At 38.5% G+C, this 17,445-nt stretch overlaps 1 protein-coding gene across 1 annotated transcript in view; it reads left to right on the plus strand.

Annotated features, from left to right (window-relative positions):
- The window catches only part of Ptprd (protein tyrosine phosphatase receptor type D), a 382,192-nt gene that overhangs the window by 315,229 nt on the left and 49,518 nt on the right, over nt 1-17,445 (plus strand). Inside the window, exon 24 of the mRNA XM_076845982.2 lies at nt 11,110-11,285. Within this exon, the coding sequence (XP_076702097.1) occupies nt 11,110-11,285 (176 nt within the window). The remainder of the gene's footprint in view (nt 1-11,109; nt 11,286-17,445) is intronic.

Below are 17,445 nucleotides of genomic sequence, written 5' to 3' on the forward strand. Positions count from 1 at the left end.
ACTAATCTCTTTATTCCTGAATTCTAAGAGTTTGTCTTATGTAGTTTTTGTATCAGTTATTTATTTATAGAATACAGCAACCTAATGAGGTAGTGGCATAAATATATTACTTGATAAAAAAGTACCCATTAGAGACAGGAAAACTGAAACTCAAAAAATGAGCCCAGAGTTGTTCCACAAATAAATAATGTAGCTCACATTAGAATCCAGATCTTCTGGTTCCTCCACTGACCCACACCAAAAAGGAAGCTTTCCCACTGATAGAGGATGCCTGTCCTCTATCCACTGACAGAGGGTAGACTATGCCTAAGCCAGTTAGTATGGATCTAAAAGCCCAGCCTTATCATTTGACATTAGCCCCCTATGGCTAATGCAGACATTACATGTTGTAATTTCACTTTGTTTTATTATATGAATAATCTGATATACTGACACAATGTAGGAACATCAGTGATCCAAATGCATCAGAGTCACAGCACTGCAAATAAGTACAAGTGCATCTCTACCTGACTCTAGGTGATCTGCTCACCTCAACTGCCTTCATATACTTCTCTAATTTCTCATAAACCCAGGAATATCAATCAGTGGCAGGTTATTTATTGTAATGCCTTATAACTAGCAAAAATTAATTATTGCAGTTCTAGATTTTTTTAAAAAGAGGTTTTTGTTCTAAAATATAAATAATCTTCATGGCTGCCAGTGCATTATTTTCCTTAGTAGGATTATAATTAACATTTCACTTGAAAAGCCATATTGGCATGATTTTTTTAAGTTGTTGGTCAAGTCTAAATATAAAGCAAAATTAAAGTGCTACTTTTCAATTGGGCAGCATGGGTAGCTATTGTATGGTAGATACCTGTCATAGATTTTATATGCATTACCTACCCTGTTCAAAACAACATTAAGTCTAATTATTACCATCAGAATTTACAGATGAGGAAACTGGAACATAAAACAAAGTTAAAGAACTTTTAAGATCAATAGGTAGACGTGGCAGAGCCAAAATGCTAGTTGGTTAGATTCAAGGCTGCTGTTCTCCCCAGTACAAGATTTAGGCCAAAAGTCCCTTTCTCAGATTTGATGGCTGTGTCTGTATGTCATACCTAACTCAATTTAAGGTATATTGGAAAGAATGCTGGATAAGAAGATGGGAAATTGGAAACTAAATCCTAATTTAAGCAGCTGTATGACTTTGGCATGTCACTTAATGCAGTTGACAATAACTCTTTGGAAGAGTTGGATCCATTATGAATTTGACAAACATTTTAAATCCCTCTTGAAAACAAAGGGTACTCTCACACTATATTTGCACACTCATTTCAGGGAGTTTGTGGACACTCAAGTCTCTGCAAGCCCATTCTCCAGTTTAGAAACTACTGACTTCTTTTATTCTGTTTCCTCAGAAATCTAGGTTGCATACCACCCTTCCAGCTATCTCTGAAATGTTGAATGTTTATTCTAAATCCTCAGCTCAAAAGACAAATAGTAAATCATAGACATCAAGGAATTGGCTCCTTCTACAAACACCCCTCCCACACACACACATACACACTTAAACCAGTGGGTTTATTCTAAACAGGTTTATTGGCTGGTGTGTGACTCTCACCAAAACAGGTATAAATAGTTGGATCTATGAGAGATTCAGAAATGATAAATAATAAGCCCCAGAATGATATATGTGTTTTTCTTAGCACTGCTTATTTATTTGATTTTTTTAAAACAAGTGCTTGATAATATATGGGATTGAGTCTATACCTGTTTGTGCTGTTATAAAAAGCTGCCACAAATTGGGTAATACAGAAACAAGAAATTTCTCATATTTCTGGAGTCTGACACGTCCAGGACCAAAGTGCTAGTAGGTTTTATGTCTGTTGAGGGCCTGGTCTCTCTGTTTTAAAATGGTACCTTGCGATCACATCCTCCAGAGTAGGGGACACTGTGCCCTTGGGTGGCAGGAGGGTTGGAAACCCAATCCTTCCAGCTTTTTCTGAGGACCCTAATCCTATCCCTGAGGGCTCTGCCATCATGATTTAATCACTTCCTAATGTTTCCACCTCTCAACATTATCACATTAGCAATTATGTTTCAGTATGTAAATTTTGTGGGATACATGCAGACCACAGCAGTCTGTTTTAATTTTTCTCTTGGGTGGGTGCATATATTTAAAACTTCAAAATATAAACATATTCACTTCATCTCTTTGATGAGTGCCTTCTGAAGAGGGCTTATCTCCTCCTCAAGAACTTCTTTCCTATTAAAGCTTCCTAGGCTGCTCTTGCTTCTGAAGAGCTTGCTTACATGGGTTATTGTGTCTTAGTTTCCTAATCTGTGTAATGGGATCCTTAACAATATCTACCTCCTAGAGTTACTAGAAAGAATAAATGTATATAAAACCCTCACAAGAGTGTCTGGCACCAAGGAAATGCCTGATACATATTGGTAACTATTAAACTCATCATTAGTGTTATGAATTTTATTACTACTATATAGATGGGTCCTTTTATCCTCAGATGGGATTTCTTTTCCATATGATCTATGGAAAAATTAACAATACCCAAATGAGAAAACTGCATATATTTGGAGTACTCCATGAAGCAAAAAAAATATTAGTGCTTGATAAATGGAAACCAGACCCATAATAGCATTACAAATTTCAACAGGGGGAAGAATGTGTTATTTTAAATGGAAATTCAGAATAGATCATCTGCCGTTGGATTTGCATAATAGCAATTCAAAAGAAAAATCCAAGTGTAAATAACATAGATGATGTTGCAGCAACTTGATTATTTGTGAGATGGGCAATTTAGCACCTTTAAAATGAGAAAACATCTCACAGGAAATCACTACCCCTAAGATAAATCTAATTAAAGAAGTCAGGACTAGAAACTACTGATGTTCCACTGTTGTATGGATTCGCCATTTGTCACTGCGCTGGAGCCTGCGTTTCAGCTGTGTTGTACCCACTCTTCCACAGGGCCCAGAAAGTCTATGCCGATTCATTTAAAACAGCTGTCAGCACATGTTAACATATTCTGCAATTGCATCTCATACCCATGATTGTGAAATAGCTTCACTTCCCCACCCCCAGACCATATCTAGTGATCTGATGTATTTTTCCAAAACAAAAATACCCCAGGAAAATAATTAATAACAATCTATCCGACATTTTCTAATAGAATGTTAATTATAGTGAATATAAACGTTCTACATGAAGCCCTGCCATCAAAAAATTAAAAATATTTGCCTGAGTGTAGAATTCCTTTGATAGTTGCTTTGTGTCCTTTCCCACATCACCTCAGTAAATAATGACCTCTTTTTCCTCCTCCTGGCTTCTTTCCTCTCTTCCTCCCTCCTAATCACTTGGGAATAGTTTGTGGGGTGTGTGGTGTTTGTTTTATTCTGCTCTTGAAATTCTATTTAAAGTACTGAGGGAAGTGTGTTAAAATATATACCCCATTTTAAAAAAAATCCTTATTTTTATAAATCTCATCTGGTTATTGAGAGAATTCATTTTTCTCACATTGTTCAGAACCTCAGTCATTGATCTAGGAGGGCTTCACAATTTCGGTCTTTCACGTTTCAAGTTAATTGTTTACAAGTGTGACACAGCTTAATCCTTTCATTTCAGTTTTTTTTTTAATACATAAAAGTAACTCTCTTCTTCAGGAGAAGTGAATGGACATATTTTTATAGCTTAATTTGTCTTAAGTAGCAAGCAAGATGGGAATTAGCCTTGGAAATTTAGAACAATTTCACAGGGTGCTTGCAGTCTTTGTAAAAACAATCTAATTAGAGCTGTTTGAGTGGCATCTTTCTCCTTCATGTTGTCGAACAAGTCTGTGGAGATGTTATTCCCCATCTCCTCCCTTACCATAGAATCCAGAAAGAGGAGAATAATTTAAAGAGATGGCTAGTTATATTATTTTGTTGTTGTTATTGTTTTGATTTTTTTATTCTTTTTCTAAGGAGCTCATTGAAGACTAAATCAGAAAGCTCTGGAAATGAGTTTATTTTTATCTCTGTTGCCTTCAGTTGAGTGAAATCTTTTTCATTTTTATTATCCACCTATGCAGATTACTATAATGCATCTACACATCTCTGAGGCTGTAGAAAAGCCTACATCATCTGTGGTATGGTTCTATTTGAACACATGCACAGCTTGTAGATTGCTGGAAAGCTGTAAAATAATTAATTTTATCTGCTCTGCTAATTTTTTTTTTCTTTTTTAAATATAGAAGCTGGAAAGGAGCCTTCCAGATTTAGAATTACTTTTCATCAATAGAGTATTTAGGAATGTGTGGGTTTATTTCATGTCTGCTTATTACATCAGTCATAATATCCAGAAATTTCAAGTGCATTGACTCTTGATTCTCATGATGATTGTTGACTTAAGGATGTTATGATGATGATGAAGTTTTATATATTAGTAATGAAAGGATTGCAGATCTGAGTGTTTCCCATAGACACAGCTCCAAGAAGCATATCCCATGCTTGTTTCTATCTTATTGTTAGATGGAGCCTTATAACAACAGCGTCCTTATTAATATAAGCTTATTGGGCCACAACTTTGATGTGGCTGGAAGGTATACTGCAATGGCTCAAAGTCTTGGGTCTTGTTTGTTTGGTTGGTTGGGTGGTTTTGTATTTTTTTTTTTTTTAAGGAAAATGTAAGTCTTAATAAGAAATGAGTTCCTTCTATCACAGGTGCTCATAATCCTCCAACATGTATAGCTAATCTTGCTGGGTATTCAAAGACAATTCGTTTACCCACCTCCTTTCCTTTGCCCATCCTCAAAGCCCAGCCACCTCAGCAGTGTAAAGGTATAGAAAGTCAAACAGAGAAGGACACAGAACAGTGAGAAAGTGCACGTTGGGCTCACCTGTGCTTTGAATGTGATCCAGTCCCCCATGAGCTCACTGTAATGAGCTACATGCCCACAGAGCAAGGCATGCTTTTGTAAAAATTGCTGTGCATTCTGTAGAAACAGGGAGGCTAATTCGCCAAATTGAAGTTACATCAGGGGATACTGCAGCACCATGTCTTTGTAAGAAAGGTTTGTTTTCTCTGGTGTGTTGCAAAGAAAATCTTGCATTTTGCCAATTCTGATGCAGCCATGGGTGACTGCCGTGGTGCAAGGGAAAGAAGGCCTGAGTCTTTTGAAATTAAATTAATTTACTCTTAAATTATTATTGAATTTTGTTTTTCTATTTTCTGTTTCTTGAGTTAGCTGTTATCAGCAAAGTAAATTTCTTCTGCATTATGGGTTGTAAAAATTGCAGTCTGGGTTTTAACCAGCTATTCATTATTGTTAGGGTTTTTGTTTGTTTGTTGGGAAGGAGGAGGAGATGTGAGTTACCAAATAAAAGGTGGCTTTTGTGTTGATTTGGGTCACAATTCTTTCTGTCATACAACAGGGAATAAACTGGTTTACCAAAGAACAGTTTCTTTTTGACACAAACTTCACCTCATTAAGGATCTATAGAACTTAAAGGAAATAAATATACTTAGGTTTATCAGCCACAGTGTAAGGTGGACCCCAGTAAAGCATTCAGCAGAGTGCCCCCCTCCATCTCTCCCGTGCAGTCAGTTCATCACTGTCACTACGATGGATTCCACCTTCCTTCCAAGGCTGCCTTGGACTCATTCTCACCTCCTGAATGCCAAGGAGGGCTTCTTTCCACAAAGAGACCACCTGCCAGCCTTGTACCACCATTTCCTCTTGTTTTTTAAATTGTTGAGTTTTTACCCCACCAGGTTCCAATCAAGATTTTGAAGGATCAATCTCACTGAAAACTCTCATCTCAGCACATCAGAGGTAGAAGCGATAGGAATCAGCTTGAAAGAGCATCAGAGTGTGTTCCTATCTAATCTGAGAGATACAAAGACTCTATTTATCTTAAAATAACTTCATAGAAATTTCCAAATCCACACAGGTTAAGAATACCATGGAGAGGCATCTTATTTTAGAACTCAAAAGGACTTGAGTCCATTTGTCCAACATTCCTTTCTTAGCAGATAAGCAATCACTGATCTGGACCAGTTGAGTGGTTAAATGTCAAAGAACAAACACCCAGCAGCCCTGGACATGGGTCCCAGTTTCTTGATCAACTTCTAAATTCTTAGCAAGAGCTTAGGATTGTTCCAGGACTCTCTAAAAGGCACACAGGATTTCCCCTACATGGTGCAGTTTGAAAGTGTGAACATTCTTCTTATGATTACTTAATTTCACATTAACAAAATAATTTATGTACTACTTGGGGAATGCTTTTTTACCTAACATCAAGACATAAGGATTTATTATAAACCTTTTATAATAGCAAACACTCTTTTAACAAATCTTTTCAAGCCAAATTCTGTCCAGAAAATCTAATTCATAACAACTTGAATAGCAATTAATCCTTCTCAGATTAGTAGGAGAAAGTACACTTGTTTTTACCCTGACCTGACAAAACAACTCAGGTGGCATATCCTTTGACATTGTTACATGGTTTCAAGATTTTGAAGCATTCTTCAATACCAAATTATTCATCACAAATACTCTTTCAAACAGAATACCTTTATATTTCTGAGTAGTCCCTTTCCTGGTAATATTCAAACACATGCAGAAACAATGTCAGGACCCTGACCAGTTAAGCTTATGTTTGGATGAAGAAAAAGGGTATTGTGATTGGACTTGGGACTCACAGTAGAGATGCCAAAGTTTGGCAGACCACTGAGAATATGGTTAAGTCACAAGTCCATGACAAAGATTTTTTTCCCTGAAAACTTTAACTAGCAATTGCCAACAAATAGAAGGAGAGCCTACAACTTGCCTAATTCTGCTTGAATAGGTGTTTGCTATGCATGAATAACACCAGAGCATAGCTCTACCCAGCCATCACCTCATCACTGGCTCTGTTAGTTTTAAAAGCTCAAGTTTACAGTTCCAAGTTTACTTACCCCAACATACCAACTCAGGGTCAGTAATGGTTTAAAGTGCCCCAATAAAGAACAGTCTATTAACTGATAAAATATAACACAGGAATGGCTCATATTGATACAAGATGCCATTAGTCCAGCCTCAGGTAGATTAGAATGATAAACATGTATGGTATTGGAACAGCTACCTGACTGTTATTAATTAGAGAATGTGTTTGAAACTAAACATATGAAAACCTACTTATAAATGTAGTCAAGCCATAGAAATGGACAGGTTTTGGATCTGAGCTGCTCTTTTTGAACATGACGTTAAGACCAAGAGACTGCAGGAGTCAGATCCTACAGTGGAGCCAGTCTGTCCTAAGATTATGAATGTGCCTAGCAGAAGGTGAACATTTTTGTCATATCCCTGTTGTTTTTATAACTCCTCCCCCACTGAAAACTAAAAGGAAAAAAAAAAATCCCCAAGCCAAACACTGTTAGTAGAATTAGAAGAAGGTCTCCTTGACTCCAAGAAAGAAAGGCAGTCAGCTAAATTATCGTAATTCTAGATTCTTTCAGCACTGTATTTCAAGTTAGGCTCCATCTATCAGAGCCCCGAAGCCGTTCAATTAATCCTCACACACTTGTATTAGGAGTACACTCTGATTAGTGTTGCATTAGCAGATGCAAATCATTTTCTGGAGAAAGCAGGGAATTGAAAATTAAATAAACAAATATGCATTGCTTGGAGAAGGTCACCCCCCAAAATGGGAAAGAATTGTGTTGATCAACCCTACCAGCAAAAAGCATCCTCATCAAGAGTCTGAAGAAGCATTTCATGACACCAAAACATTCAGAAAGCCAGCATATTGCGTACTTTCACAAGCTTTGTTGAAAAACCTTTCTAAATATGTCAGATTGAAAACTGGGGTCTCGTCTACTTGAAGCAGACTGCTGTTTAACTTTAGCTTCCAATCTGGGGTTAATATTTTTAGAAGGACAAGCCACCACCCTTCCCAAAATATTTTCTCATTCATCTCTCTGCACAGCCTGTTATGTTGGGTTGTATGGATACAGGAGTCAGTAGATCTTAGAGCCATATCTCATCTCCACCTTGCAAAGGACTGTAGGAGCAAATTTGCCTGAATTGTCTTTCTGCCAGAGTGGATAAAAGAATTTGCCAAAAGGAGGCTTTCATGATAGGTATTACCTCCTTATAGACAAGTGCCAAAATGAAGTGGAGCTTCAGCATTATTGTCAAGATGTAAACATTAGCCTAATAATTAGCTCCACTGGGTATTGAATTTTTTTATTTCAAATTTTCTTCCTTTCAAAATATCAAGTCCTAAATCCTTAAAGCATTTGGAGGTGCATTAGTGATCCCAGGTGCTTAGTCATTTGGGGATTGAACTTTTAAATTCTTAACCCTAGCAAGTATGGCCATTATTCAGTATCAACCTATCCCCCCCTCAAAAAAATTTATTATTCAAACTTGAGCAGCACATCAAAACAAAATTCATTACATAATAACTGATAAAAATGTATGCAAAGAGGATTGGGTGTGTTTGATTTCCTTCCTTTAGAGATGAGTCTCTCTTTGTACCTCCTCCTTGGCCCCAGATGCGTTTTTCAGAGACATTTGTTAACATTGAGCCCAGTTGATACGTTTTCTGAGTCATTTAACCCATATTTCTTTATTCTGAATTTTCTTGGAAAAAAAGGTTTTTGTATGTTGACAACTGAGACATGCCCTTAGACACAATCCTTTTTTTTCCCCAGTCAATTCTTTAGTGTTGTTAACTGCAAAATTAAAATATTGAAAGTAGACTTTCCCTGTTTTATAAAGTGGATTCATTCTTGGCTCAGAACCAAATCCTGTGGACATGTGAGATACATGCACTTCCCAGTGGCTGTAATCTGAGGATTTTATTTAAACTGTCCTTTGAATCTACAGTAATTTGGTGTTGGGGAGGAATAGGATCTTTATCAACAAAGGGCTGCCAGAACCCCAACTGCTTCTTGAGTAGCTATAATTGATGAATAATGTTACAACCAACCGTGCGTTTCAGTTTTTGCTCAAAAGGCTTTTCAGCTAATGCTGGTGGTATTCCATATCCATGTGTTCATCTCAGAGTGCAGTAGTTTCCATCTGATTTTCATTACTTTTCTTGAGAGGATCAGTTTTACAAGTGGAATCAGGAAAGCAGTCAAAGTAATTGCAAGTGGCAATCAGTGAAATATAACAATTTTTAGCTTGGGAACACATGTTCCATTATAAAGAAAAAAATATTTTCCCATAATTCCAAGACTTGTATTTTCCCAGGGCTAGAAAGAACAAAGCGTGGGTTCTAGGCTTCCTTTCATCACATGCTGATTCCCTGAGAAGTGCTTCTTCCTCTCCAGGGATAGAAAAGGCATTACCTCCCAAAGAAACCCAGCCCTTTTTTTTTAAAATTCGGGTTATTTGAAAATGCTTTGTTGGAGTTGAAATTCCATCCTGTATAGTTATTTCCTCTGTAATTGAAAAGTTGAGTCTCCACAGAGTACGTCTGAACTTATCTTTTGATGTCTCTGGCTGTTCTCATCCCCAACTCCTAACTCTTCCTGTGCTGTTTTCATGTGCATTCCTTTCTCATATCGAACGGTTTTGATTTCCTTAGTAACTCTGGTCATTCTCTATAGAAGCATCCCAATTTTGTCCATATCCTGTTAAAGGTATTATGCTAAAGAAAAGTTAGACTTCAAACCAGAATACATGCATTGAAGTACAGCTCTCTATTTGCTAAATGTTGGACCTGTGCAAGTAATTCTTTTCTTGTCATGAGAGGTAGAAAGGATGAATAAAAGAGATGGTATAGTAGTCAAAACAGGTGGTAAGCTAGTTAACTGACAGTTAAGGATTTATTACCTGTAATAGTGGCATGAAGGGTTGTTACGGAAGTTCTGAGGTCTTGGGGGCTCAGGGCAGGTCTGGATGGAGGCTGCTTGAAGAAGGGAAGGAGACAGCGTGTTGTAGGGAATAGATGGCGAGAAGGTGGGAGAGTGATGTTTTCTGACAACTCAAACAGGTCAGGGCCTAGAATATAGAAGCGGAGTGAAATTAGATGCATCTGGAGAAGCCCAGGGCATTGTAGGCAGGGTTGAAAGTTTGGATTTTATTTGGGGTATAAGGGAAAGCCATTGTTGGGGTTGAGGAAGAGAAGTTACAATATCTCAAGTATGTTTTTAGAAATTGTTCTCATGTTAGATGGAGAAAGACAAAAGTCAAAGTGAGTCAGTTAGGAGGCAACTGTCCTAACCCAAAGACAGGTTCATGTGCTGCTTCCTAACAACCCCAGGAGAGTTGAATGAGAAGCAATGCTCACCAGAGGTTTGAGGCATGTGGACTGCCTGTGATTAAACTCGACTTCACCAATGTAGGCAACTTGGCCAAGTTTTTTTTTTTTTCTTATGTATACCTGTTTCCTGCTTTATGAAAGGATGATCATGTCAGGACTTTGTGCATATTGCTGTGAGGACTAGAAGAGTTTACATAAGAGTTACCTCTTAGCTAAATCTTCAGCAAATGTTTTGTTATTGTGACATGTGCCACCCTATTTTTGCTTTTTCCAATTCAGACATTCCTTTATTTAATTATTGTGTGGAAATGGGAAAGAACATGAGTAAGAAATGTGACCAGATTGTTTATTGTCCTTTGTGAACTTTTTTTTTTCATTGTACTAAAGATTGGACCTAGTGCTTACAATCTACCACTGAACTGTAACTCCAGATTCTCTTTATTTTTTGAGACAAGGTGTCCCCGAGTTGCTGAGGATGTCCTTAAACTTTGAGTTCTGTCTCAGCCTCACAGTAGCTGTGATTATAGGCACGAGCCACCTTACCTGGCTGCCAACTACTTTTTGCTTGGAAAAAAAAGGAAAATCAGAGAGCCTTGGAGAGAAAACTCATCCTGTGGGCCATCTATTATATTTTTCTTTCTTTGGTAATCTACCTTGCCATATTATAAATACCTTGAACATTGCATTTTTTTTAACATGAAGTCCTTGATAAGACCTATTTTTAATCTTGCTTAAAACCCAAAGTTCAATATATTGTGACTCCTCTAGAATAATATGGAGTGCTAATATAGCATTGCCATTAGGTGATACCCAGGTCATTCCCCCTGGGCGATATGTTCACCTAGTTTAATGACATTCCTTGTTTTACAGGCATCCCAGGAAGTGACTATGTGAATGCCAACTACATAGATGGCTATAGGAAGCAAAATGCTTACATCGCCACACAGGGATCCCTTCCTGAAACATTTGGGGACTTTTGGAGAATGATATGGGAGCAGCGGAGTGCCACCGTTGTCATGATGACAAAGCTAGAAGAAAGATCCAGGGTAAGAACAAATTATGCACCTCCTCAGGGTCTTCCCTCTGAAAGCTTCTGTGTTGCCTGTTTTATTCTGTTCAGAATCCAACCTAAGGCTGAACATTTTCTGGCAGATACTAATTGTGAATGAGTATCAACAACTCTGATTAAGCTCTTCTTTAAAACTCATCTGAGTTTTTTCAAAAAGGAAATTCTACCATGTTATGAACATGTTAGTATGTTTGTGGTTGCTAAAAGGACAAAAGTAGCATTCAAGCTCATAGACAGCTTGGTTTAACCAACTAAAATCATCTTGAAGCTCTTCTTAAAACTCATATTGAATGAGAACCCAGAAGTTTTGGGGGGAATCCCACTAGTATGTACTTCGCAAAATTTTCCACTTTTTCTTTCTCGCAATCTAAATCTAAAAATCCTTGTAAAAGAAGCTCTTACTTAAATTATTCAAATTAGCATAAATTAATTCAGGGCAGTCAGATAAACGATGTGGCTTAACACAAGGCCAAAAATACACATAAATGTGTTGAGGGCATTTTGCTAGTTTAGACTTTTCCAAGTCATTGCTTGTTAGGATTCATAAAAGGAGTTTTATTAATCATATGGATCCAATATTAGGGTGCATGGCACACTGATTAAATGCCATTGATTTGGAAAATGAAGACATAATGCACAAGCAGTGTGCCTTGTTCCCCTCTACATGGGCAAATTTTATTGCCATCTGATGAAAATCTTTAGCTTTGAGAGTTGAAGGAAAGGGGTATCTGGAAACTCACTGAAGACACATGTGTGCTCCTTGAAAGTTGGGATTGATCAAGGTGGAGTTTGAGGCCACAGGTGAGAGCTCTGTTTCTCTGGTCATGGTAGTCTCAACAAGCATACTTAGAAGGAAGCCAAAGCTCAATTCCCTACCTGACAGTTGAGATTGCTTAAGCTCAACACCTGCCAGGGTCTCTTAGCCCAGGTTTGTACACGAGGGATGAGTTCAAGGCCGCCCAAGAGGTAGATAAGGGAAAAGTTCACATGTAGGAAAATATTAAAAAAGGTGCAACTGTTACCTTAAAGATGGAAAATCAAAAGGTATGATATAGGCCGGTTTAATAAACCTAAAAAGCAATGCAGTCTTTTCAAAATTTCAGAATTTTGAAATACTGTCTGAAATGAACTTATATAAAAATGGCCATAGTGTTAATGACAAATATTTCATGTTTCCAATGAAAGCCCTAATCAAATGATATAAATGGATTCATTATTGATTGCTACTCAGGGGTATCCCTATATAGCAAGTGGTTTCTTTGAAAACAACCCTGACCCAAATATTTATGCTTGGATATAACTGTTAATGATTTTAACAATATGTGTTAAATGCATTGATGTTTCATAAAAACTGTGAGATAAACACTAGTATGAACATTACATACAAGTATACTAAAGCCCAGAAAATTACAAAAGGTTGCCCAAGGTCATTCAGCTACCAGGGTCAGAGATATGAACTGAAGACAGACACTCTGGCTCCAGAACACACATGCTTCACCATCAGGCCACACTGCCTGGTGACTCTTCTGTTAAGCTGAGACAGCTGAACTATTCTATTACAGCATGCATGTAAATCCATCCTACCCAGTCTGCTCTGCCTAGAGATACCAGCTGGTAACAAGCAGTCATTTGCAAAAGCTGTTTTCAGTAAAACACACATTTTATCTTGACACTGCAGGCCTTCATTAAACTGTGCACAGAAACTTGTTTTGAAATAACCAAATGAAATTCTGCCCCTTTTCTCCCTAATTGCTTCTAATAATAAAGTTAGTTCTGACTGCCCCCACTGCCACTGCAACATCTGATGGTAATGAGCAGTTCTTGGCGGAAGGCATTGTGGCTTAAATACCTTCGGTTTATCTTTCTGTTGCAGACTACCTTTCCCACCCCCTCCGACAGAGGAACTTATTTGGAAGTTACTAAATGAACCTTTGTTTGCTCCCTTCATTAATTACTCTTTGCTCTTGCAAGTTAGCTTTCTTCTTTGTTAAATGGCCTAAGGAGGCCAATTAAAATGCTGTCTTGTGATTTTTATTCTGTGGCGGTTCAGCCTGTACCCAAACTTGAGATGACCTGCATAAACCAGCAGGCAGTTTGGGAGTCTGGGTCATCATCAATCTGAAGATACAAATGAGCCCTGACCCCTGACACCAGCAAGCTCTTTGTTCCCCATTCTAGAACACTTGGGGAGAAGTGTCCAAATGTCACTGGGAGTTTGAACAAAAACACTGGTGCCTCCAGTTGTCTCATCTGCTCTTCTGTCTTCCTCTCTCACATCCTCCTGCCTCACCCTTTCCCTGTCCTGTTGCTTTTTCCCCCTGAAGTAACATGAAGAAAGAGGAAGGCGTTTCTAGACTCTCAAACAAGAACTTGGATTGAATTGCACTATAAAAACCATGTTATAAATAGTGGCTAGTTGTTACTGAAGTATATAGCTCCATATTTTAGGAACGTTATGGGTTGTGTGGGCTGACCTGGGAACCCAAGCAAATTCTCAATTCCCAGCAGCCAACTTCAAAGCAGACATTTGAACCTGCCTGGCTCTGCTCAGAAACTGCCCTGGAGTCTCCCCCATAAAGGGAGGTAGTCCAGTTAGTTTAAACAAACCATCCTTCCAATGATTGAAATTTTATTATTTAGATTAAGGCTCAGGTTCTCACAATAATATTCACCCCATGGTATATGAAAAAGTACATGTTTATTAACACTTTTATGAATTAGACGTATGCAAGATACCTGCTGAATATAGATATGGGGTGAGGAGTAGAGGGAAAGGAAAGGGAAGGCAGCATGGTTTCATGGAAGGCTGCACAGGGACACCATCAGAGAGAAGGGAACCATCAGGAATGACATAGTTCCAAGTAGGGGTTCTTTACAGTCAGATGTCTTAGCTCAGATTGCAGTTCTAATCCTTATAGCTATATAACAATGAGCTTATTACTTGACTCCTCAAAGTCTCATTTCTCATTTTTGGATTACATGAAAAGGTTGTGTGAGCATTGGCTGAGATAAGGAATGTGGTGGCAAGGTTTCCTGTAAGTATCAACTGTTATTGTTTACTAGAGGTTGGTTGTTTTACCATTGCAACTTCAGTTTCCCCCTAAAGCTGGCCTCTGAATAATTGTTTTTGTTCCCAAATGAAATTAGTTTTTGTTTTTTTGTGGTCAACAGTGAATCCCCACCTACCTCACAGAGCCACTGCGCATGGCTAATCCTGCCCACTGTTCCCAGTACAAGCCCACCATCCGCATTTTGGTCGAAAGAAAGGGGAGCTCAAACCATAGGATTCTTTAGTGCTTGCTTTCCCCCTGGACTCACAGAATGTAGATCCTGGCACAGGAACTTGTTTGTCTGCAAGTAGACCAAAATAAGACATTCTGGTTGCTACTTTCACTATAATCATATCTCAAGCAATACAGTGGGAAATCATGAGTAACACAGAAATGGGCTACACGTGTGATGATTGTCACTACATATAATATATTTTTGACACCATATATCCTTCCAGTTCAGTTTTGCATCTTGCTTATTTCATGATGCTAAGAAATTCTCCCCTTAAAACCTGTTTGCTTTGTCTTGGTCTGGCTCATTTCCTGCCTGAGGTTTGTCGGCATTACTATAGCCCTCCCTACATTAGAAAAGCTCACTGAGACACAAAGGCTGCGAGGATCAACAGCACATGCTAGAAGTTTCAGTGGTCTCTTTCTAGGAAACTGACAATTCTTAACATGGAATTGCTGAAGAAGTCCTCACAAGGGTGTAGTGCAGTTTGGGACCTAAGGTAATCATTTGAAAACTTAAGTTCTTTATCTTTCAAATGCCATCACTCTCTCTCTCTCTCTCTCTCTCTCTCTCTCAACTGTGGCCTTGAAAGAATCCTCAGCTTAACTGGGACTACTTTATGGTGTATGCATTTCAGTTCTCAACCCTAAGAAGTATAAGTTGAATGAGTCTCACTATAGTATATAAAGAAATAAGATTTTTAAAATAAGTCTAAAATCTAGAGATTTTGAAGGTAAAATATGATCCCTGCCTGAAACACATAGATCAATTTAAGACCAATTTCAAGCCGTTGTAGAATGGACCCTGTGATATAAAATACTGTTAGTGGGTTTCATTCCACAGTTTCCATCTGTATTGCCAAAGCCTCTCAAGTTCTGCGTAGTTCATTGATTCTGGAGCAAGTCATTCCTGTGCCCTAGAATGTGGTCTCTAATTGTTTCCATGTTTCATAACATGCCCATAAGCACATGAATTGGTCTGGGCAACCACAGAGAGGGAAGAAAAAGTTTGGAAAAAATGAGGCACTGGAAGGAGCGTAAACTGTATACACCTGGGATTTTCACTCCAAGGATATTATTTGTGGTGGCTGAGTACATACAAGTTTGATAGACAACCCCGCACGCGCGTGCGCGCGCACACACACACACACACACACACACACACACACACACACACACAAACCCACACCCCTGCCAAAGAATTACAGTCTCCAAAGAAGAATTTGCCATGTGATTCCTGACCCAAGTAGCTCTATTAATTGATTGTCCACTTTTTTTTTAACCCCTTCATCTATCTACTTTGGCAGTTTCCCTTCTATTTTGTCTCCTATCTTAAAATACAAAAGACAGGGGGAAGGTGGAAGCCTCCTGCTTGGCAAATCCTGGAGCAGCAGGATGAGTGTTAGATGATGAATAGCTTAGCAGAGTTAGGGGATGTCTGTCTCTCCCTGTCCTCTCCAGCTAGCCTGCATCCACTGATGACTGCTGAAACTGTTGGTGCTTATGTTGTCTTTCAAACGGATTGATTGACTTACAAAGCTATTCTTGTGGTGTGAACTTAATGCTAGAAATGTATGGGATGAGGAAATAAATCTTGATACCCGACAAATGGGACATGATTAGAATTGTCATGCATTGTGGGCCAAGTTTTCAAAATGGATGACTAGAAATTAGGAATTCTATACTTGGCTTTCAAAATATCTAAATCCTTTTCATTTCCGAATTGAGAATGATCACGCAAACCAGTTGATGGCATCCATTACTGGAGCAGATCAAATGTTCTCCACATCACGACACTGATTGTTTCTTAGGCCAGAGAGTGGGAAATTCCAAGTATCACTAAATTTTGTTTTTTGTGCTAATGAATAGAGGTTAGAGGCTGTCAAGGCCAAAAAAAAGATTGGACTGGTATTACCTCACTGTGTTAATACTCCAGGGGATTAAAATACCAAGACTTCACCTAAGTCCAGTGAAACACTTTTGACATCATAGCCACTTACTCCTCCAGTTCCTGAATGTCACCTCTGTCTACTTCCCCTGCAAAGTCAGGCTGAGGTGGAGACACAATCACATTTTGTTTTGTGGGTAAGAGGGCAATTGCAGGCAAAAAGGCAGCAGAAGAGGAGACGCTGGTTAGACAGTTTCTTCTTTTTTTATAAAACAAATCTTGAGATTCTTTTCAGATTGTGAGGTCCTTTGGGGTTAAAGTTTGACAGAGTCACGTTGAAGATTATAAATGGCAGGGTTATTGTTTCTATTGTTGTTATCGGTTTTGGAAAGTCCAGCCTTGGCCAGTGGCAGACTAATTCTTGGCCTCTCTGGTTTGTCAAGGTTCGGTAAGTTTAATGGAGAGCAAATGCTTTCCAAATGCCAGGTCTGTGTCCTTTTCCAAATAGAACTGGAAGCGCCGAAGGCCTTGAACATTTAATTTCTCAAACTGCAGCCCAAAGCCCTACCTATCTAGGGCAACAGAAAATGCTTTTTCCTTAAGCAACTTTAGGAACCGCAGCACAAACATTGCCTTTGGAGTCTGCATGATGTATGGGATTGTTTTGAAACTGGTGGATACTTAATGTAAATAGGACACTGGCAACAGAAAGAATGATGTTCATGTTGGCAATCTAAAGGATGTTTGGGTCCTTATCTAGCAAGTTCCACACTCTTGGTTTTCTCTTGTCAGCAGACATAGTGTCAGATAAAAGAGAAAGAATCCCACCAGTTTTTTGTCTGTTTGCTTCCTGGGTTTTCTACCTTCTTTTCCTTCCCTGCCTCCTCTACAGAGAATGGTAGCCTACAGATTCTGGCTCAAAGCATCTTATTAAAGCCAATGAGAGGCATCATGACCTAAGTAAAAAG

This window comes from Callospermophilus lateralis, chromosome 2 (assembly GCF_048772815.1).
Source record: "Callospermophilus lateralis isolate mCalLat2 chromosome 2, mCalLat2.hap1, whole genome shotgun sequence".
Lineage (NCBI taxonomy): Eukaryota > Metazoa > Chordata > Mammalia > Rodentia > Sciuridae > Callospermophilus > Callospermophilus lateralis.